Source organism: Tachypleus tridentatus, chromosome 10 (genome assembly GCF_004210375.1).
Source record: "Tachypleus tridentatus isolate NWPU-2018 chromosome 10, ASM421037v1, whole genome shotgun sequence".
NCBI classification, from domain to species: Eukaryota; Metazoa; Arthropoda; class Merostomata; order Xiphosura; family Limulidae; genus Tachypleus; species Tachypleus tridentatus.
This window is the reverse complement of record NC_134834.1, coordinates 106,932,302-106,954,314: the sequence shown is the minus strand read 5'-3', so window position 1 is coordinate 106,954,314 and position 22,013 is coordinate 106,932,302. Positions and strand designations below refer to the sequence as shown.

At 35.4% G+C, this 22,013-nt stretch overlaps 1 protein-coding gene across 2 annotated transcripts; it reads right to left on the bottom strand.

The window, feature by feature from the left end:
• Positions 1 to 2,931: 2,931 nt before the first annotated feature.
• Positions 2,932 to 20,157, bottom strand: LOC143230048 (regucalcin-like). Of its 2 annotated transcripts, none has more exons than XM_076463028.1 (5): positions 19,897 to 20,157; positions 14,818 to 15,048; positions 10,162 to 10,380; positions 4,933 to 5,079; positions 2,932 to 3,577 (listed from the first exon to the last, which is right to left on the bottom strand). In XM_076463028.1, exons 1-5 carry the CDS (start codon positions 20,078 to 20,080, stop codon positions 3,372 to 3,374), a joined length of 987 nt encoding a protein of 328 aa, XP_076319143.1. In that variant the 5' UTR covers positions 20,081 to 20,157; the 3' UTR covers positions 2,932 to 3,371. The 2 variants fall into 2 exon arrangements, with proteins under 2 accessions (XP_076319143.1, XP_076319144.1); XM_076463029.1 differs by having other exon boundaries at positions 14,857 to 15,048; positions 19,897 to 20,153.
• Positions 20,158 to 22,013: the final 1,856 nt, after the last annotated feature.

Genomic DNA, 22,013 nt, shown 5'->3' with positions numbered 1-22,013 from the left:
ATTAGTAATAGGAGTTATTAGAGTTACTAGTATTAGAGTTATTAAAGTTAGTAGAGTTATTTAAAACTATACTTATCGTAGCCTTTTTCTTCTTTAGTCTTTTGTCTCTGGAGTTGGTTCTCCATCTTTTCTTGCTTGTCTCTTTGTTTCCTCTGGATCTAAGTCCGGGTTGTCACTCTCCGATTCGTCTCTAGACGAGCTTGACATTTCCGAGGCTGGTCCTTCAATTGTCTTATTCAGCATATCAATGAATTCTTCATTCATCATGGCTCCACCGTTGGATCTTGTTACGACCTTGTTCTTCGCTCTGCTTCTCATCGTTTTACTAGTCCTGAAAAGGACTAAGGGTTTGACTTTTTAGTAAAACTGTAGAATAATGCACAAAGTCAAAATATCCCTGGTTTACAATACGTCTCTCGCAGCTCCTGACTGTACGTTCGCTCTGCTCAACGTCGACCTTGAAACTCTGTGGGGTAATAAACGCAAAGGCAAACTAACGTGGCAGGAATTTAGTTTAGAGAGAGAGAAATCTGAAGAATTCTCTCTCCAACTGGGGTGATCAGGAACGTTGTGGTTCCTCTTCGTCCCCTTTCGTGAAAGATTATTGAAATTATCAGGAGTTTTGGTTTTTCTTTTATTTGGACTCTTTTTTTTTTGGGTGAAGGAGTAGGACTGGTCATGATATTGATGAGCGAGACAAAGGCAGCACCGGAGAAACGAGCCAGACCAGATCCCGAAAAGCAGATGTTAAAGTAAATATGAACATGAACGCGAAACGACCAGATTCAGGGTGTGGCAATGAAGTTGCCCTGGCTGGAATCTAAAGATCCAGTGCCTCAGATTTGGCTGTGGGGAAAACCGGGAGTGCCCCGAGAAAACCCACTTTCACAGGACAGGCGCTGAAAGTTTTACTTGTCCTGTGCCCGAGACCTGAAAGAGAAACACATAATATATATGTGAGGTTAGTTGTGGGGTAATTGAAAATGTATTTCCTTTTATACCAATAGTCCAGTCGATTGTGGAAGATTGTTTATTTCATTTGATCTCATTTCATTGGTAGTTATTTGATTTCCCAAGCTAGCAAGACGTGATAAACTTCCTCTGCTGACATGATGTTCTCGCTGCCCGGACCAACTTCGCCAGTGACCCCATCGGTCCCGCCGGTAATCGTCGACGAACTCCCGTCACGCCGATACAAATGGCCAAGAATGGTGCAACCATCGACCCTTCCAGGATATGAAACCTTCTTAGAGACGGAATTCTTCTCCAGCCCTCTACACCAGTAGACCTAACCTACTTATGTAAACCCTGAAATACAGAAATTAATGTCAGTTGTTCACCCACTAAAAGCTCCATCAATCTCTTCTCCGTTTTCCTTAGAGGCGTTGACCCATCCATTCACCGGATGAAATCAAATGTACCATTGAAAGTCAAAGTCCGAGCACAGGATTTTCTCTGAAAGTACTAATCAAACCACTAGCTTTATTAAGGTAGTTAGAACAGCGTCAACTATATTATACGTAATGGATGTTACTACAACATTTTCCATTTTAGTGCGGAACGCCACCGTCGTCGTACCGTACAATCAAGCCCAGGATACTCAAACCCTCCAGACAACCACAACATACATCACCAACTGATAACTCGTCAAAGCCAACCACTGATCTACCGTTCAACCAACAAACAACCAGAAAAAGTACGCAGACCAACTCATACAGCAAGGTATCATAGAGTACTCAAACTACAATTCCGGATACCATTATGAACGACATCTCGACTTCTACTGAACATCTCAGTACCTGCCTTTTTGTATCACAAGCGACTCAAGCTCTCACTTATCGGCGAAGAAAGGCTACCCAGACGACAGATCACTGAGATACCGAATCCCTACCACCTACTGTCCCGTGGAACCAGGACCGAATCACCACCAGTTACTATCCCGTTCCAGAACTCCTATACACAGTCGCCTACCCGCAGCCTCGCTTTACGCCCATCGAATTCGAACCGAGTCATGACACAGAAAACATCAGACGCTTTAAGCCTATTTATTCAACAGGATCTGCGGTTACGCCAGCTCTTCCTTCTTCTTCATGCTAACTCAATAGGCACTATCTGGATTCATTGGCGCCACCTAGTGAAAGAAGGTTTTCCGGAGTTCTCCGGTTTTCCCCACACCAAAAATTAGCATATGATTTACGGATCCGCGCCACCCTGACGGCCCGTAAGTCCCATATTGGAGGTTGACCTTATGTTACACATATTCATCACTAGGTGTCTGTCGTCTGCTCTCTTTCGCTGATATTTGCTTGCTCGTTTTTGTTGGTTTTTTTCTGGGGTAGCATGAACAAAAAATAAATCTCATGTGCGCGGTGAAGAGAGATGAATTTTCTGAGCACTTCCCTCCCCGGTTATCTGTTTCTATGCAATGAGGACAGAAATATTCAAACCGAAATACTTGCCAGTTTTGTGTAAGAAATGTTAAACTTGAATAAGTGTCCTCAATACTCAAAACATTCAAATTCACATTGAATAAAATTTCATTTCTGCCTTATTTTTAATTAGTACAAGAATTTTCCCTGATACAGAAATTTTTAAAAAGAAAGTATAACTTATAATATACAATCTATTGATTTTCAATAACAGTTGAAACTCGTGAAGATTATTTGGGCCAAAAGAAGTGTGTTTGTTTTGAATTTCGCACAAAGCTACTCGAGGGTTATCTGCGCTAGCCGTCCATAATTTAGCAGTGTAAGACTAGAGGGAAGGCAGCTAGTCATCACCACCCACCGCCAACTTTTGGGCTACTCTTTTACCAACGAATAGTGGGATTGACTGTCACTCTCTCTCTCTCTCTATATATATATATATATATACACACACACACACACACAAAATTTCACCATTGCTAAAAAATTTGCACTGTTTCTAAAGTTTTTCGTTTTATTCAATATTTCTTTTGTTTGTTTGGAAAATCATGTTAAGAAAAACTGTAAGAAAAGGAATGTTCAAGCCTCATTAGGTCACACTCAGTAAATAATATCAAAGATACAAAAAAAGTAAATTTCATTAAACGATATTCGACGACTCATCTTAATTTACAGTTTAAAGAATAGTTAAGCCTTATCTGGCACATCGACGTTACATGTTAACAACGTGCTTTACAAACGACCGATGACTCGAACTCGCACATAAATAAGCAAAGAAACAAAGCAAGCATCTGTTTTAATGTTCTACACTTTTGGAGCTCGTAGTTAAAAAGCAAGGCCTTCTCATTAATATATTATAATAATTCTGTAACATAAGAAAAAGAAAAGTATAATGAGCGAAAACCATCATTAAATGTAAGCAGGCAAAAGTTAACTCCTATGAATTCATCGTCTAAAACAGGCAGGAGCAAAGCCTTTAACTCCTAAATCGGCGACTTTAAAGACAGCTCCTGCGAGTTGTTGGTGTTTACGTTGTTCGCCAGTCAGTCCTAAGAGAGCGGAAGTGACGTAAAGTTCGTCGTAATTCGGTCCACCAAAACAACAGGAAGTAATGTTGGAGACAGGAAATTCAATTTTTTGGAGTAAATTCCCTAAACAAAATCAAGCAAACAAAAAAATATTCCTAATAAATGATACTTGATTTTACTTGCATATTATGAATTAAAATTAAAACTCAAAACACTGTCAATAATCCCTTCGTTTAATTCTTTGTTGTAAGGCAAAAAAACAAAACAAAAAAAACTACGACTACATAATGGGATGTCTGTGTTCGGCCCACTGCGGGTATCGTTTGTTTGTTTGTTTTGGGAATTTCGCGCAAAGCTACACGAGAGCTATTTGCGTTGACTGACCTTAATTTAACAGTGTAATACTAGAGGGAAAGCAGCTCGTTATCACCTCCCATCGCCAACTCTTGGGCTACTCTTACCAACGAATAGTGTGATTGACTGGCACATTATATAGCCCCCACGCCTGAATAGGCGAGCATGCTTGGTGTGATGGGGGATTCGAATCCGCAACCCTCAAATTATGAGTCGAGTGTCTTAACTACCATGCCGGCCCGGCTGGTATCGTAAACAATTTCTACTGACTTGCCGCTTTGCGAGGGGAGGAGGAGACTAATTATTGACCAGAAGTATCTAAAACGTGATATGAAACTTTGTGAACCTATTTATCATTACGGTATCCGCAAACTGAACAATTTTGTTTAATTATAGATTAAAATTTATTTGCAAATGTTTCTTAAAGTAGGAAATAAGTTTCTAGGGTCTTTTGTTAAATTAAAAAAAAAATCTATAACTTAATTTAGATTAGAAATATCAGAAACATGCAGAAGATTCAACGATACAAATTACGTGGAGTTTTTATATCTTATATTAAGAGGTTGGGAGTTTTAAATTTTACAATTTTAGGGTGGTTTAAGCCTACGTTGAGATTCTATTTAAATACTAAAGGCAATTGTTTTCCCAGAACGGGTTGCAGACAGCTGAGGGCAACAGGAGTTGAGACATTGCAGGTTCAACACTGAACTCCCAACTGATTCTCCACGGTTGCTGGCAAGTTTTACATCGGCGTACGTATCTGGTATCTTTTCCCATCGATGGAATATCCATCACAAAACGTTCGGGTGCTATGATCACTGACATTATCCATTAATACTTGAGGATGACAAATTACGAATGTTTTGTGTGTGTGTGTGTGTGTGTGTGTGTGTGTGTGTGTGTGTGTGTGTGTGTGTGTTTTAATATCAAAACCGCATCAGAATATCTCCTGTGTCAACCGAGGGGAATTGAATCCCTATGTTTAGAGTTTCAAGTTTGAAGAATTATCGCTGTCCCAACAGTGGAGAGAATTATGTTTAATTTTAAGACTAATTATACTATTATATATTTAGCATACACATAAAATAAATATTATTATATAAAGCTATTGACCAAGCACTGACCTCTAGCCGGGTCAATACGAACCACACAACTACCATTGTAACAGGCAACCCATAACTTTCCTTCGATGTCAACGGTCATTCCGTCAGGAATCCCACAATCTTGGTATTCATGCGAGACGGTGAAATCCACCAGAGTTCGCTGATTACCTGAATAAGAAAGAAAAACACACACAGCAATATGTTTAATCGACCTCTCACGTCTTAAGGTTTGTTTGTTTTTTATTATAATATAATATGTATATATTATATATATTCATTGTATTTAGTAACCTATGATTTTTAGGCTTAAATGTAAACGTATCAGAAATGCAGATATATAATAAAATATTCCTATATCAAAGCAAGCATGTTACGAAGATTAAATTGCACAGAATAAATAAGTTTTAAGTACAGAAACCAATTTAAGCCTAACATGCCGAGTTTAACACATACGTATTAGATCACGAGTTTCGTTTCATGGCAAACTACACAAGAAAAACAAAAAGTTAAATTTAAATTTGTTTCCTGTAAACTTAAAATTTTAGTATTTTGCAAATTTTGTAAATTCCTAGACCTCCGTAACGGGAAACATCCCCTTCCCCGAGAAACAAAACCCAAATTACTCCTGAAATTTCATTTTACCTCTCGCATTAATTACAGTAAATATGCAATTAATAAAATAATTACGAATAACCTAAAACATAAGCAAGTTTATAAGTTGAATTAAAACATTATATACGCTTAAGTCAAATGCTAGTTACAGTGATATATAGAATTAGATCGCTGTTGTGTAGTTTAGGGTGTTTTTTACTATTTTTCCTACGTTACTTCAACACTGAATGCTATTTTATAATGTTTTTTTTTTTTTATAAAAGCCACAGTGGGCTATCTGCTGAGCCCACCGAGGGGAATCGAATCCCTCATTTTAGCATTGTAAATCCGGAGACATACCGCTGTACTAGCGGGGGGCATTTTAATGTAATAGTTGTTGATGTCTTTCTCCAGTCAATAGTGCGTCACTTTAACTTCTAAAAAACTATACATTTTATATTTTTCCTCTAATCTAGACATCTTACAACTGAGAAGAATCGGCAACATAAAACATTTTGTTAACAAAAACACGAACGTCACTTTATAAAAACCTAATGATGGAAATTTTACACGCTAGAGTGTTTGTGATTTTCTTATAGCAAAGCCACATCGGGCTATCTGCTGAGCCCACCGAAGGGAATCGAACCCCTGATTTTAGCGTTGTAAATCAGGGGACGCGCTAGAGAGAAGACTGATAGTCATCACCACCCACCGCCAGCTCTTGGGATACTCTTACCAACAAATAGTTGACATACACATGTGCATACCAAAATGTTCATAGCAAATACACTTCTTACCATGAACACTTCAATACGTTACATAATAGGCCTTCGTGAATTTGTTAATTTATAGTTGTAAAATAATTTGTCTCTCAGTATTTATACATAAAAAAGCATAAATCTAAGATACAATTCCAATTTTCACTCTAAGAAATTTTTTTTTTTTTTTTTTTTTTTTTTAGAATGGGGGTTATGTGCATGATGTACATACAGAGTAATTTCACAAATTTTACATAGTTGTGTAGAGAAATACGAAGGACGTATTTCTTTTCCAACCGAGTGCAGTAAATTACAGTAGATACGTTTCAAGAACACGGCAGGAATGTATTTATTTACGACATATTCAACAATTCACCATTATATGTAGAATTCATAATAATGTGCTAACCAAATTCTGCTATTTCACGTGGGAATAATTTCTACAGTTTTGTTTTTATGTGAACATGCAAATATACACTCTACAATGTGCATAATATTTATATATGTAATGCGCGTAACCGATATTTCACACGTACGTTGTAATTAAATGCACCAAAATAAAAAGGTAATATATCTGTGTACTGGAAGTGTAATAACACTAGGCTTACTCTATAAGAAGCAATAAGTATTTTACAGTCACATTCGTTTTTTTTTGTTGTTTTTTTTTTGGGGGGGAGCGCTTGTATTACGAAATGATTATTTATCGTAACACTTACAGCAAGTATTTTGGACTGAAGAGGCCACCTGAAAAAATTTAATCTTATGCAATTCTGAGAAAGATTCTTATTAACAGTATTAGGCCTACGTGCCAGTTGTTTTCCAGATAAGTCGTCACGTCACCAATCAGACTAGATCTGTTTTAAAACAAACATACATATTAACCCACATCACCTCTCTCTCATCCATTACGAGAAATGGTATATTTATAAATAAACTTCTACCTTAAAACTCAATAATAGCATCAAATACAAGTTCGACAGTGTATGTTTTGATGGCGTCTCTGTACAGCCTTACAGACCAGCTACCAACATTAGAATGTCGTGAATGATTATTGACTTATACGAATACTTAATATTGTCAGCCTTAAGATGTAAACATTTTCGTCAGTTTCGTGCAGTGCTGTGGGAACGCTGTCCCCACTCCACCATTTTTTTTTTTTTTAAAGCTGGAACTGTCCTTGCTATTTCGAACGAACAGATCCTTACAAATATCAAACTTCGTGAAGTTTTGTCCATTCCTAGAAGAAAGAATAATTAATCCTTTGATTTATATTGTAGGCAAGTTATCAAAGTATAGTGAAATAAAATACTGCAAAATAAAACCTATAATTTTCTTAATATTGATTATAAAGTTCCAAACAACTCATGGTATGACGCTTATACGTCTCACTTATCACACTTATTTTCTGTAGTTATTATGTTGTTAACAACTGACTCAGAAACTCAACGAAACAAAAGTAATAGTACTGTCGGGACTTTTCAGTACGAACCACGAAATTCAAATGTAAATCTCCTGGGAATTTCTACTTCGATTTGTTTTTTAATATACACTTATTTCCTGTTTGTTTCACTGTTACAGGCTCAAAAAATACCTTTGAAAATAAAGTAATGAATCACCATTCTTGATATTAAACTTTTCCTAGCTTGGAGTAAAATGTATCGGGTTAATTGTAGCACACGAATTAAAACGAGCATTATCTAAAGCGCCACACCCTTGTGCGAATTAATTGAAAAAAAGACGGAAAATTACGATTTTTTTTTCAATTTTATGCGTTTTATTTCTGAAAATCCAAAAATTACTCACAAATTAATACACGATATGACCGCCTTTATTTTTCAGAAGATCATTAATCTGCTTTGGCATCGAGTCCACGAGTTGACTGCAATCTCTACCAACTTTTGGATCGCGGTACCACACCTCAATTATGGTCTCAATTAGCTTATCTTTCGTAGAACAGTCTTTTCCCCGAAGTCTTTCTATACAAATCGCCCAAAGATTTTGAATAGGATTTAAGTCCAGAGTTTCCAGGCCAGTCCAGCACCTTTATTCGCGTTGTAGTCATAAAATTCTTCACAAGTTTCGATGTGTGGCACGGAGCCAGATCTTGCTGAAAAATGCCAGATCCATCTGGAAATCTCTTTTTCAATTCTGGAACGATTCTTCTCTGCAAAACTTCGATGTATGTGTGGTCCTCGCATCATACCTTCTATGATATGCAAGCCTCCGACGCCACAGTAGCTGAAACAGCCCCAAAACATCTTCTTCAAGGGATGTTTTACGACCTGATTAATATGAAATTCTCGAAGTTTCTCACCTGGAGATCTGCGAACATGCAGACTTCTTTGATCCTGTACGAAAAAATGAGCTCATCACTGAATAACACCTTCCTCCCTTGTTCTTGCGTCCAGTTCTTGTATTTCAGACTCCATTGATACAGTTTTTTCTTCATTGAGTTGGTAAGTTTTTTGACTGGTCTCCTTGCCCTTTTAACGCAATTTCAAATGACGTAATATTCCTCAAAATTTTGTCATATATCCCAAAAATAGATCGACCATACTGCAAAACACAGCTAATGACGCAGTCTGTGTGAAAAAATGACTTAAAAGAAATCAGCGGGTCCAGTAAGCCTACACCGGCCGCCATGCTGAAAATATTGTAAAATGACAATTTGTTTCAGTTAATTTGTACAAGGTTGTATATAGAAGCGAGATAAAATATTTACAATATGGCCGTATAAAAAGTCTGGTCCAATCAAGTTCATTCGTTAGATACTTGAATGTCGATTATCCTCTCGAGGTGGTTTGGATTTGGTAGAAAAGGTGTAAAAAAAATGTATCAGAGCTTATGAACATTCCGTTTCTTATTCAATTATATTTACACAATAATCAATTAAATGCTTTGTTTTCAGTAATATAAATTGTACCCATTTTGATTAAGCTGATATTTCTAACTTAGCCTTCTTGTTAACCAATTTGAAAGTCTACAGAATGCATTTGCATGAAGTACAGAATGAGCGAGTATTTTTCTTATTGTAAAGCCACATGAGGCTGTCTGTTGTATCCACGCATAAATTACGGTAATACAAGTTAATTTGCAAGAGCGTGGGCCCGGCATGATCAGGTGTTTAAGGCGTTCGACTCATAATCCGAGGGCCTCTGTTTCAAATCCCTCTCACAGCAAACATGCTCGCCCTTTCAGTCGTGGAGGTGATGTAATGTGACGGCGAATCCCACTATTTGTTGGCAAAAGAGTATCCCAAGAGTTGGCGGTGATGACTATCTGCCTTCCCCATAAGCAGACACTGATAAATTACGGACGGTTAGCGCAGATAACCCTCGCGTAGCTTTGCGCGAAATTAAAAAAAAAAAATAGTTGCAGCGCTCAATTTGTAGAAGCAATGAAAGAACAAAAGGGTAAAGAGGCCTTAGAAGTAGAGAATGTCAAAGGAAATGAAATTTGATTAATAACTGACAGATAATAACAAGATTGTTTTAATAAATCATGGTCAATTTTAAATTACTATTGTAAACATGAAACAATGTTTACTCACACCAAATTCTTCTCATGAACCAAATGAGTCGTAGGTTTATTAACTTCTTTTTTAAATAAATAAAGAATGTGAAAACACAGGGAATTCCAAGTGATCTAGAGAAATGGAACATTGCACCTGGTTCCAAGAACACACAAATCACCTGGTTCTACAGATTAATCATATTAAGTAGTTGTAAAGAGAAATATTGTTTTAATGAGCTTTCTTCAAATAATTTAGAATACCTACCTTGCTTCTTAGCTATAATTTATTGTCCAAGAGTGTTTAACACAAATAATGTTGTAACTCGTTATTGTTAAACATTTTCAGTAGTGTAAGACTAGCTTCCAATTCTAGGTCCCACACACTTACTCAGCACACCAGTTTCCACATCACAATCAAACACGTAGAGTTTCCCAGGAACTGAATCTATAAAGAACATAAGCCGGTTGTCAGAGGACCATGCCATACCATTAGACAAGTTAAGATTCTCAACTTGCTTGCTAACGGTCAAGCTGTTTGGATCAAGACTGAAAAGACTACCTTGTCCTAGGTCAACTTTGGCGGGAGAAGACTCAAGGCCCATTGTTCCTGAAAAAAACAATAACAAACAGGAAAACTTGGGTTATACAAAAGATTAAAGCTGGTCATTATTCAGTCACTTAATTTTTTGAGTATATTTTAAGTTGCAAGAAGTTTCTTTGGTTCTTAAAATTTTCTTTTGAAGAGGTACAATTACAAAATTAAAAATCTCAGTACTTTTAGGAAGCTAGATGTAGAATATTTCACGAATTTTGAACAGTTAAGTTAAAATGCGTACCCAGTCTAGGTCAAAGAAACGTTACTTTCGATAAGAGTTACGGATTTTTTTGTTTATTTAGAATCAAGCAGAAAGCTTAAAAAATGAGGTATCTATGTCCTGTCCACCATGGGTATTGGAAGCCGGATTTTAGCGGTGCGAGTTCGCAGACATACTGCTGTGCCACTGGGAGCTAACAGTTACTGAAAGATTTACTTAAAAAAAATTAAGTTTGGCTATAAAATATCTTAATTGATTGGATAATTTAATAACTGTTAAACTTGATAAAAATAATGGTATAGTAATTCCGAAAACAAACAAACAAACTTTGGCTGTCCAATTAGAAAAAAGTCAATATTTCTTTTAAGTAATTACATTTAAAAGGCAGCGTCTGAATGAGCCTCGTTCTTTCATCATCTACAAATTCACTGTAACTGTTGCTGGCCAATGATATTGGTCATATGATTATTCATCTAAAATTACCACTCACCTGTGACAGGCACTACCATAGCTATGCGGTTTCTATAATTCGATGTTTCACTTAAACGTGTTAAGGCGTTCGACTCGTAATCCGAGGATCGCGGGTTCGAATCCCAGTCGCATCAAATATGCTCAGCCGTGGGGGCGTTATAATGTGACGGTCAATCCCACTATTCGTTAGTAAAAGAGTAGCCCAAGAGTTGGCAGTGGGTGGTGATGACTAGCTGCCTTCCCTCTAGTCTTACACTGTTAAATTAGGGACGGCCAGCACAGATAGCCCTCGAGTAGCTTTGCGCAAAATTAAAAAAAAACAAACAAACAAACACTTAAGGACTAAAGGTTATTTTGAATTAAGCACAAAGCTACACAACCTGTTTTTAGCGTTGTAGGTCCGCAGACATACCGCTGAGCCACTGAGGATCAGGAATAAAGTAAAGGGCAAAATACTCCTTATAATCAGTCAGCTATTATGGAATTGCTTCAAATGAAAAATTACTTTAGATACAAAATCGTAATTATCATTTTGTAGTTGTCGTGTATACTCGCATAAGTACATTTTATTGATAAGTTCTGCTTGAATTAGAATGCACAAATAACTAATTTTTGTTAAATATGAAGTACCATTTGATTGAAGATCGAGAATACTTGTATTTTCCTTTGAATAACTCGCATGAATCAACTTATCTTCAAAACACAGCAAATAAATCTAAGTACCTCTGTTAACATTCTTTTTAAATCTTATGCATTACTGTTGTAAATGTTTAAGTTCAACTATATTTAGAAAAGAGAGATTTTTAAAAAATGTTTTTTTTTAATTGTCAAGTGAAGAGCTAGCTCGTAGTATATAACTGAGTATTTAGGAAACTATTGTAATTATAAAACACTTGTTATGCGAATATAGGACAAAAGTGATTATTGAAGTAAGAATCTTGTCAGTAGGTTTACACGTTAAGAAAAGTACCGTAAGGACACGAAAATTAGTACATAACTGTTTAATTATTGTGAAGTTAAGCCTATCGTTAATTCGAGAAACCGTTTAAGTAGTAAAACCTGTAGTTGAAGAAATAAAGCATTTCTTATCATAATTAAGTGGACTGAGCTTGGAATTTTGTGGTAATGTCAGGTTAAACGGATTCTCGTAAAGAGTATCGGGTAGGTTTGCTTTACAATGGAAGAACTGGCGGGAAGACATAAGAAATGATTAAGCAAAAATAAAAAGACTGGCCATGATGCATTACAAAACGGAAACTATTTATTTAAAATTAACCTAAATACAAAACATTAGACTTGAAAATTGGTGTGGCAAAACAAAAAAAAAAAAAAAGGATTCAACGTGAGAATTAAAGGAAAGAAATCAAAATTGGCGGGTCGAACCGGTAACTAGATTTATATATTTTTTTTTTTTCAGTAAATATTCACTCGTTAGTTAGCCAAAGACGTGATTTTTTTTCTAATTTAACTTTGGTTATGATAACTGGTAAAACAAAACATGGCCTCACTATAACTGATTAATTTTTACTGTAAAACTCAATGTTATAAATGTAGCAATCACTTTGGTCAAAATTTTGATTTCTTTCCTTTACGTCGCCCGTTTTTGTTTTTCTGGACACTTAAAAAAATACATCCAATAATAACAATACATAAGGTGTCTTTGATTAGACATCATAACTTCGTCAAAACACACCAACAAACCACTGCAAGTAAGAATAGTAGTACTCGATAGTAACCAAACATCAGCTTTAGGATCGTAACCCTATCATTTGAAACAGACTTATTGCAGAACGAACTAAATTCTTTATAAAAGATATGATGGCAATTTTCCCTCTTTAAACATTCGTTATAGTAATGAAAAGTAAAATAGATTAACCATTTCTTGTCATCACCTACATGTATTCGGTATGGACATATCAAGCATAAGTATTTACGCCAATATCATGTGACGCTAAAATGTTTCTTTAATTATGAGAATTTTATAAAATTTTGAAAATTTGTGTTTAAAAGTTGGCAATGACTAATGACTGTCCACCCATATGGTTCTCTTAGAAACTTCAGTTGGATGACGAAAAACTAAAAACGGATCACCTTTATTCTTAGGTAAAGCTGTGATAAAAATTTTAGGTCGATAACTCGGGCCAGGCATGCCCATGTGGTTAAAGCAATCGACTCGCAATCAGAGGGTCGTGGGTTCGAATCCCCGTCCCATTAAACATGGTCGCCCTTTCAACTGTGTGGGCGTTATAAGACAACGGTCAATACCACTATTTGTTGATAAAAGAGAAGAAGTCCAAGGATTGGCGATGGGTCGTGATGACTAGCCGTCTTTCCTCTAGTCTTACACTGCACAATTAGAAACAGCTAGCGCATATGGCCCTCCTGTAGCGTTGCGCGAAATTCAAAAACAAATAAACCGATAACTCGCATGGCTTCCTTTTCTACTTTGACTAGATTTTTAGGATTAACTTACGATATCAAATTAACGTGGATACAGTAGACTAACAATATCTTGACTAGAATCTGGAAAAGAGCAAATTATGCAAGAAGCCTATTGGGGAAAAAAATCAAGGCACATCACCTAATAATGTAATAAAAATCTACAAAACATACGTTAGATCTATTATAGAATATGCATGTCCAACCCGAATAAACATAAAACAAAAACACAAAAACTAAAATATATACATAAATTTCAATCTTAACATCAGCTTATAAAGTACCAAGCAGTATTTCATCCACATTTATACACAAGTATGCAAATGTAGACAGTATCCGATTGAGTCTTGCATAATGTACTAAATTATTTTAATAAAAATGATTTATTGTGTGATCTACATACATGATGAACATAGTACTAAGTACCTCTCTCCAATGAATATATATTTAAGAAATAGAAATCAAGCTGGCCACAATACACTAGACGTTTAGAATTAGTATAATATTCATAGCTTTTTTCTCTCTCTCTTTCCTTCTCTTTAAAAACTAATGAAAAATATAAAAGAAGAAAATTAAAAAACAAAATAAAAAACGGACAACTCAAGACAATATATGGACTTTGCCCTGAAATGGGCCGGAGTATTGTGGGATACTCTGGCCTTAAAGCACTACAACATACTAGTAGTAGTCGACATGAAAGTTAGGGATAAGAAAGGCCTCTTTTGCACCTGACCTTCCTGGGTACCTAAAGTCTAACATACTCAAATACCCACAAAGAAGTGAAGCGTGGCTTCTTGCGTAGGCATGCGCAAAAAAATGTGGGTCAAAAGCGAATAAAATTTTGTTGAATAACTTTGGATATGTAACTGATATTTAGACTATTTGCCACCAATGTATCAAAGTTGAAAAAAAAAAACATACATAAAACACAACAACAACATAAAAACAAAGTTTCAGTATTTCAGTGCAAAGAAAATTATTTTAAAATAATCAACCAACATTGGCGATTTTATATCCCATGCATTTCTTAATAACTTTCTTGAAAACTGATATATGTAGAAAGAGTCCAGTAGAGTACATCCACTGAAAATGTGGTAGTTTAGGTTACCATAGTCCAAAATACAGACAGTGGAAAATTGCTAAATTATTGCTCATAAAAATAATATGGCTATTAATTAAAAAAAAACACGAAATATTTACATTAATATAAATAAGAACGAATGTTATTTTCTAAACATACAAATTAAATCATAATATTCCATTAAATATTTTTCCAACATTTTCGACTTTCGTAAAAATAAATTAAATATTATACTTGCCGGGACAACATTGTACAGTAGGAAACCTAAACTCCTCACCTGCCCAAAGTCTTCCAGTAGAATCACACTTCCCATCATTGAAACGTGTGCGTTTTTCACCTTTGTCGACTTCAACCAGAATTTCCGTCTCCCCTGTGTCCCATTGAAGTCTGCGTACTTCCGTTCCAGTTGTTACCAACAGATGGCGAGGATTTGAAGCATACGGTACGGCCAATGTCACAAATTCATGATCTGTTTACATCACTGCATGTTAGAAATACTCAATAAAAAATAGAGGTGATGAATTAGATATGAAACAGTTTGACTGTATTTAAAAATTTGTATTACTCTCAGTTCATATTTTGTCACGAACTTAAATCGCAATGTATATATATTTGCTAACTGTAAGAAGTATTTATTGTTTCTTTGTTCTTGTTTGTCTTGTAGGAGTTTCAGTATAATTACTACAGTTACGCTGTTAGAAGGTTCTTTTAAGTTATTTAATGAAAAACAATTAAACGTCCAGTTTACGTAACATTAACAGATTAGTTTCATTTTCTCCTTAACGTTTATTTATGTACTTGTACACTTTTCCACTTTCTATAGGCCTAAATTTACAAACTACAATATCTGCATTGTACTAGCCTAAAAATAAATTTACTTATGCAAAGTGTTAGGTGCACAAGACAGTTTATTGCAAGTTATTTAGTAATATATTTAATGATCAATTTTTACAACAAGTGTGTTAAATGTTAATTAAAAGATGATAGTTATGACAAGGTGTCTGTTTCTTATAACAAAGCCACATCGAGCTATCTGCCGAGTCCACCGAGGGGAATCGAGCCCTTGATTGTAGCGTTGTACCAGCGAGGAACAATTGTGACATACGCCGTTTGTTAACTCTATAAGTGTGCGTGTAGTTCAAATGTTGTAGTATTATTACGTCATATTATCCGAAGGCAATTTCGAGAATGTTTCACAGCTGAATTGTAACAACATAGGAAAAATCTGTCTTGTCAGTTGGGTTCTAAAGAAACTGAACCAGCATGAGGGGATTTTAGTGAAAAAATACTTAAAGCTACGGATACAACAGAAAAAGGCTTCTTTAATTTTGCATTTATGTTTCTTTATTTAGTATTTAGGCGTTTTCAATGGTTATGTTGTGTTTATTCAATTTGTAGTGTTCGAAAACGTGTGAAAAAGCCTTACTTATACAACTACTCAAGCCCAAAATAAACCAATACAAATGAACACCTTTATACCTATATTAATAAATATATCCAACATTTAAGCACGCCCTCTACATTGCTACACTCTATTACACAACCCTGTGGTCAGGTATCGGTCAGTAACCCTTTTTTTTTGTGAATCTAACGATGATGGAAGAAGGTCGAAACGTTGTTCGCTCCTCTACATAGTGTTTTCTCTACCCATACCAGCTGTTTTTACATATATAATTTTCTACGAGTGGGTTTTCTCGTCATCACGGACTTCATCAACACAACTTTTGAAATTAAGTTTTGATATTTAATCATCTTTACATTAAATAATTTAATAAAATACTCATTTTGGCCTTGGTAGAATATACTGATTCTCGTTACATGATGCCTATAACAATTCTGACCACCAGTAATTCTTACGAGTTACCCAGAGTCACAGGCCTCAACTCTCCCATGTTATACATGTCACACACACACACAGGATTGGAAGTTTTACATTATCTACCTGAGCATCATTTACTGCAGATTTCAGTAGGTTTTACTGGCAAACTGATTTTTTTTACTTATCCTACTTTATATATCATACATGAATTAGTATAGCATAACACTAGTTCATAATCAATATCTTAATAGCATTATGAAGTTCTAAATTTTATAAGGGAATACTTTTAAAAAATGCTGAATTCCCCTAATGTGACGTTTTTTAGGTATATTCATCTCTATTTTATCTCCCCCCTAAGTAAGTTGGTTATAATAAAATTAATTTCTCAGACAACCCACAATGTTTTTTAATATATAGATTTCAATTGTGTTCAGTCAAACCTGCTTATTACATCCTCTTTCAGGATTCGTGAATAGTTCTTTCTTATGTGTAATTTTATATTATCTACAACCAATAGAAAGCCAAGGTTTTAATCTTACGTTGTTTTCTGAACAAAAACAAATTGTCTTTCTCTTGTAGCAGAAGATTTGTTTCGACGGGAAGGATAATGACTGTTATATGAATGTTTTATGGATCTTGGCGAGTAGTTAGAAAGCCAGAACAATGTTGACAGTGAGAGGAAACTGTCTGCTTTTTGAATGTTATTATTATATGTTCATTTATGTATTATCTTATTAAATACAAGTAATTTTGTCCGTTCCTACCATTAGTATAAAACAGTGGCGACACCAGGATATTTTCGTGGTGGAAAGGGGACTGAGGTAAACTGTGGAGGGGCTTCCCAAAATACCATCAATATGAAGTATAGATGGTAAATTATAATAATGTAAATACCAAGGTACATTTCAGAAAGGTGTGCTATTTTGAACTGCGTTTTCAATGCAGTTTTCATTGGAAACTCATATTCTGATTAATAACACAGTTTACATAGCAGAAACGAATTATCCCATGTGAAGTTAATACACTTGGAGGACAAGTAAAGTCACTATCGGGCTAACTATCTTTCATCTTAATGAAGACGTTGAGTTCTACAGATCTATGTCTCTTTGGTATTAATTGTTGAGCAACAACGACGATTGTGTTTTCATATTTTATGAATATATGTAGGTAACAATATTAGGGGGCTTGGCTCATTTGATTAAATCGATCAACTTCGTATAGAGTTATGTTAGAGAAAATAACAGATGAATATATAAAGATTTACCGAAAACAAACGTTTGCAATGTATGAGGTTTAGGAATTACACATAAAATTGGAGATGAAAAGTATTTTTAAATGTTAACATGAACATCGCTTTGCACACGGTCAAGTCAAAAGAAATAATACATTTAATAAACTAAAATGTTTTATCTTTTTAAAAGTACTTTACCAGAAATAAGATGAGTGTGTTTGAACGACTTGTAATGCTCATCGGACGACTGCCAAATTACGTGAAGATATACACTAAAAAACTAGCAGTATCAAATCTTTAAAGATTTTGAGCGACTGTAAAGAGATCATGTACTTGGTTAAACTGACGAATCCTCTGTTGAAAGTGTTCATTAAACGCTAAAAATGTTTAAGACTACAAATTATATTAACCAACTTTTAATAAATAGCTTCCGAGACTGTCGCTCCTCTTAAAACCGTTGGGTGTATACAGCTGTTCTTTTTTTTTTGCACCGCTATTTAACCTATAACACGAATTATTAAAAAAAAAAAACAATAAAAAACACATTGCGGTTTTTCGTAACGGTTTGGCCTGGCATGGCCAAGCGCGTAAGGCGTGTGACTCGTAATCCGAGGGTCGCGGGTTCGCGCTAAACATGCTCGCCCTCCCAGCCGTGGGGGCGTATAATGTGACGGTTAATCCCACTATTCGTTTATAAAAGAGTATCCCAAGAGTTGGCGATGGGTGGTAACGACTAGCTGCTTTCCCTCTAGTCTTACACTACAAAATTAGGAAAGGCTAGTGCAGATAGCCCTCGAGTAGCTTTGTACGAAATTCCATAAACAAACAAAAACAAAACGTAACGGTTTTCAAAACAGCTGCACAGTACATGATCGCATCACATGGTGCTCAACGACTCACGTCGCCATTTGGAGGTTAATAACGACATTATGACGTTTTCAACATAACGCCCTAAACGGTACTTGTATTGTGCTACTTGCTAGTGATTTTGAGAATACAAAGTGAAAACTTCTTTTTATGAACATTACAGCTATCGGTAGTAAAAGCCACTAAGACAAACTTTTATGGCTGAGGAGACCGAAAGCCGTTAGATCTGCTGACAAAAATTACAAAGTTGTAATACAGCCCATGGGTTACTCTGAAGGAGAGGGTGGGAGGAACTTAGTCTAGCTGCCTTTATTAGTCTCTCCTAAATTTGGAACAGTTAGTGCACATAGGCTTCTAGTGCCTTCATGCGAAATTCAACACAAGAATAATAATTATATACTAAAGACCGAATTGACACCTTTATGCGGACACAGAGCTCTTGGCGCATGTAAACTGCAATTTTACTATTACGCATTTGTTATTGGAAAACAATTCAAACTAATAGCGATATTTATTATAGTGGCCACTCCAAGTCAGAGTCGGAAAAAAGTTTTGCAATGCATAAGCGCATGAAATCGTGTTTACGAAATATCGAAGTGGATCACGAGCTCTAGATAGAAAATAAGTTTTGAAATTTATTCGAGATTTTAATAACAATAAACAGAAAAGCATTGATGGAACAAAGTGGGTGTTAATGCTAACTTCATACGCAAAAAACTTCGGATGCCTAAAAAACATAAGAAAAGTTCATACAATACATTTAAAATCATTCGCTTGCTGTAAATTTCCTAGTTTTGCGTGAAATAAAGATTATTTTACTTGCGTTTAGTTGTTTATTGTTGATTTTATGTGTATTGTATTGACAATATACTAAAGATTCAATAAAATACGGATGGTCTTATTTTTACGAATGGCGAGTTTCACCAAAGTTTGCTTTAAAAACACCCCAACCTTTCCTATCAAACAAAGATGTCTGTTGAATTATGAACACCTAGTTTAGAAACTGGAGTCAGAATAAACGACCTGTAAAAGACATTTATTAAAGTGAAAATAGAAAACAAAATTAACTTTGGCGGCATTTGTTTTGTGTACCTTATTGAACACGTTCGTTTTTTTGTTGTCCTCTCATCCAATCACCCGCTTTCTTTTATCGAACAATAATAATCTTAAATGTTTCCTTAAAACATTTTATACAGTTTCTTTATGCAAAAGTTACAGTTATAATGATAGGTGTAAAATACACGTTTGCATTATGTTACAGCGCGTTACGACTATGAAAAAATTTAGACATTCTTTGATTTGGATTAAGAAAATAACACTGTAAGGAGGAATAATGAAGTTATATTATAACTTTAAAATATTTACAGAGAAACAACTGAATGAATATAAGTTGTATTTACCAAGATGAATTGCACGAGTATCTTGTGTCCGAGGCTCTAGCCTACATACATCTCCTGCAAACAAGTCTACGTGTAATAACGTTTGGCTCCTCTCGTCCCAGTGCGGACCTTCTCCTACGACGGAACGTCTTGTTGATACTACTGACACACGCATCACAATCTCATGTACATAATACATACACATGTATATACATACGAGTTGTAGGCAGGGCCGTATTAAGGGCAACTGATGTCCTAAGCACAGCCCAACAATGGTGCCCTCCCTCGTGTAATTGACAAGACGTTATGACTCAATAAGTGTTGAAAGAGAAAAAAAAGTTTGAAAATGTATAACCCTTCTTCCCAAGTCAGACCCCAATACGACATTAAATAAAAACATTTTTATTTATTTAACAGATTGGGTATGGATCAACATCAAGCAAAGACTGAAGCCTTTTATTTAGAAATGATGAGGTAAATCACTTCTTTGATTAATGATAATAAAAAGAACTATCTTTACTGTATATTTGTTTTCACTCCATGTTAGCAATTCTCACTTTAATCTCTCTGTGTTTGGGTAAGATATGTTCATACCCTGGAGGGTCACGCTCTCTTTGACCTTTCGATATGTTCATACCCTGGAGGGTCACGTTCTCTTTGACCTTTCCTCCTCCCCGTGGATTTTGAATCATAGGTTAGACCTAAAAATTTTGCCGATGGTGCAGTCTGAAGTAGTGGACTATTTATATATAATTCTGGCTGTAGTTTTTTGTGTTTTGTCAATTTCGTAAAGACTACGAGTTGTGTTTTTGCTGTGTTCATTTTTATTCTATATTTTTGACAGTATTTATTTATTCTATTTAGTTGCGGTCGTATGTTGGTGGCTGCTATCGTATGTGTTGCGGCACTTTTCCAGACTGCCACATCATCTGCGAACTGTGAAGAGAATCCATGATCAGAATCCTCCAATGGCATATTGTTTACATACATGATGAAGAGTATAGGGCTAACCACCCCTCCCTGAGGGATACCAGCTTCTGGAGTAAAGTTCTCAGAAAAGGTGCCCTCCACATTCACTGTACACTTTCTATTTTCCAAGAAGTTAGATAGCCAGCGAATAATTCCACTCGGTAGTTCCATTTCATTCATTCGGAACCTCAGACAATCGTGCCATACAGTGTCGAATGCTGTCTCGATATCAAGGAAGCAAGCGACAGTACATTCTTTTTTATTGAAGCTATTTATTTTAGTTTCGGTTAATCTGATTAAGTGATCTCTCGTTTGTCTAAACTTTCTGAATCCATTTTGTTCATTTGGTAATTTTGATGTTATCTCCAAGAATGTGGAGAGTCTATTACAGATTATTCTTTCGAGAATTTTGCCTATACAGCTGGCCAGGCTGATTGGTCGGTGGCTATTAGGTTTATTTGCTGGCTTTCCTTTCTTATGGAACATTAATATATTAGCGAGCTTCCAAGAAACTGGGATGTATCCTGAGGATAGAGATATATTAAAAAGTGTTTTTAGGTGGTCAAACAATTTCGGAGTGACCCCTTTTTTTTTTTTTTAGAAGGATGGATTGTATTTCATCTTCACCTGGAGATTTGTTTTTTGTTGCTTCAAGTAGTTCTTGTAGGGATATTTCTTTCGTTAGTATCGTGTTTTCATAGTTTGTGATAGGTTTTCTGTTTGTCTTAGTTATGTTTATTGGAAAAATTGGTTCAAATTGTTTAGTATATGGTTGGTGACTTTATTGTAGAAATATGTATTCATATCTGAATCAGAACGAGTTTTAAATGTATTTTGAAGTTAAGCTTTGAAAGCTTTGGCTTGTTCTTTATTTGAGTGTGCTATTGTATTATTGTGTTCGAGTGCAGGATATTTCTTTGCGACTGTATTATCGTTGATGTGTCTTTTAAGGTGTGTCCAGAATTTTTTCAGGTCAGTTTTATCGTTTAGTTTTGAGCAGAAGTTGTCCCATTTATCTTGTTTTTATTGTTTTTGTGTTCTGATGTGATTTCTTATGTTGTTTATTTGCGTTTTTGTTTCTTTGTCTCTTATTATCATGAACTGTCTTCTTAATTGTCTTCGTTTCTTGATTAGGATAATTATTTTAGTATTGGGTTTCCACGTGTTGT

What these genes read in the sequence shown, in the direction of transcription:
- LOC143230048 (XM_076463028.1), bottom strand. Translation starts at nt 20,080, where the DNA reads ATGTGTATGTATTATGTACATGAGATTGTGATGCGTGTGTCAGTAGTA. An exon ending in TACTCGTGCAATTCATCTTG is followed by an intron (nt 15,049 to 19,896) that starts GTAAATACAACT and finishes TGATGTAAACAG; the next exon opens with ATCATGAATTTGTGACATTG. An exon ending in TACTGTACAATGTTGTCCCG is followed by an intron (nt 10,381 to 14,817) that starts GCAAGTATAATA and finishes TGTTTTTTTCAG; the next exon opens with GAACAATGGGCCTTGAGTCT.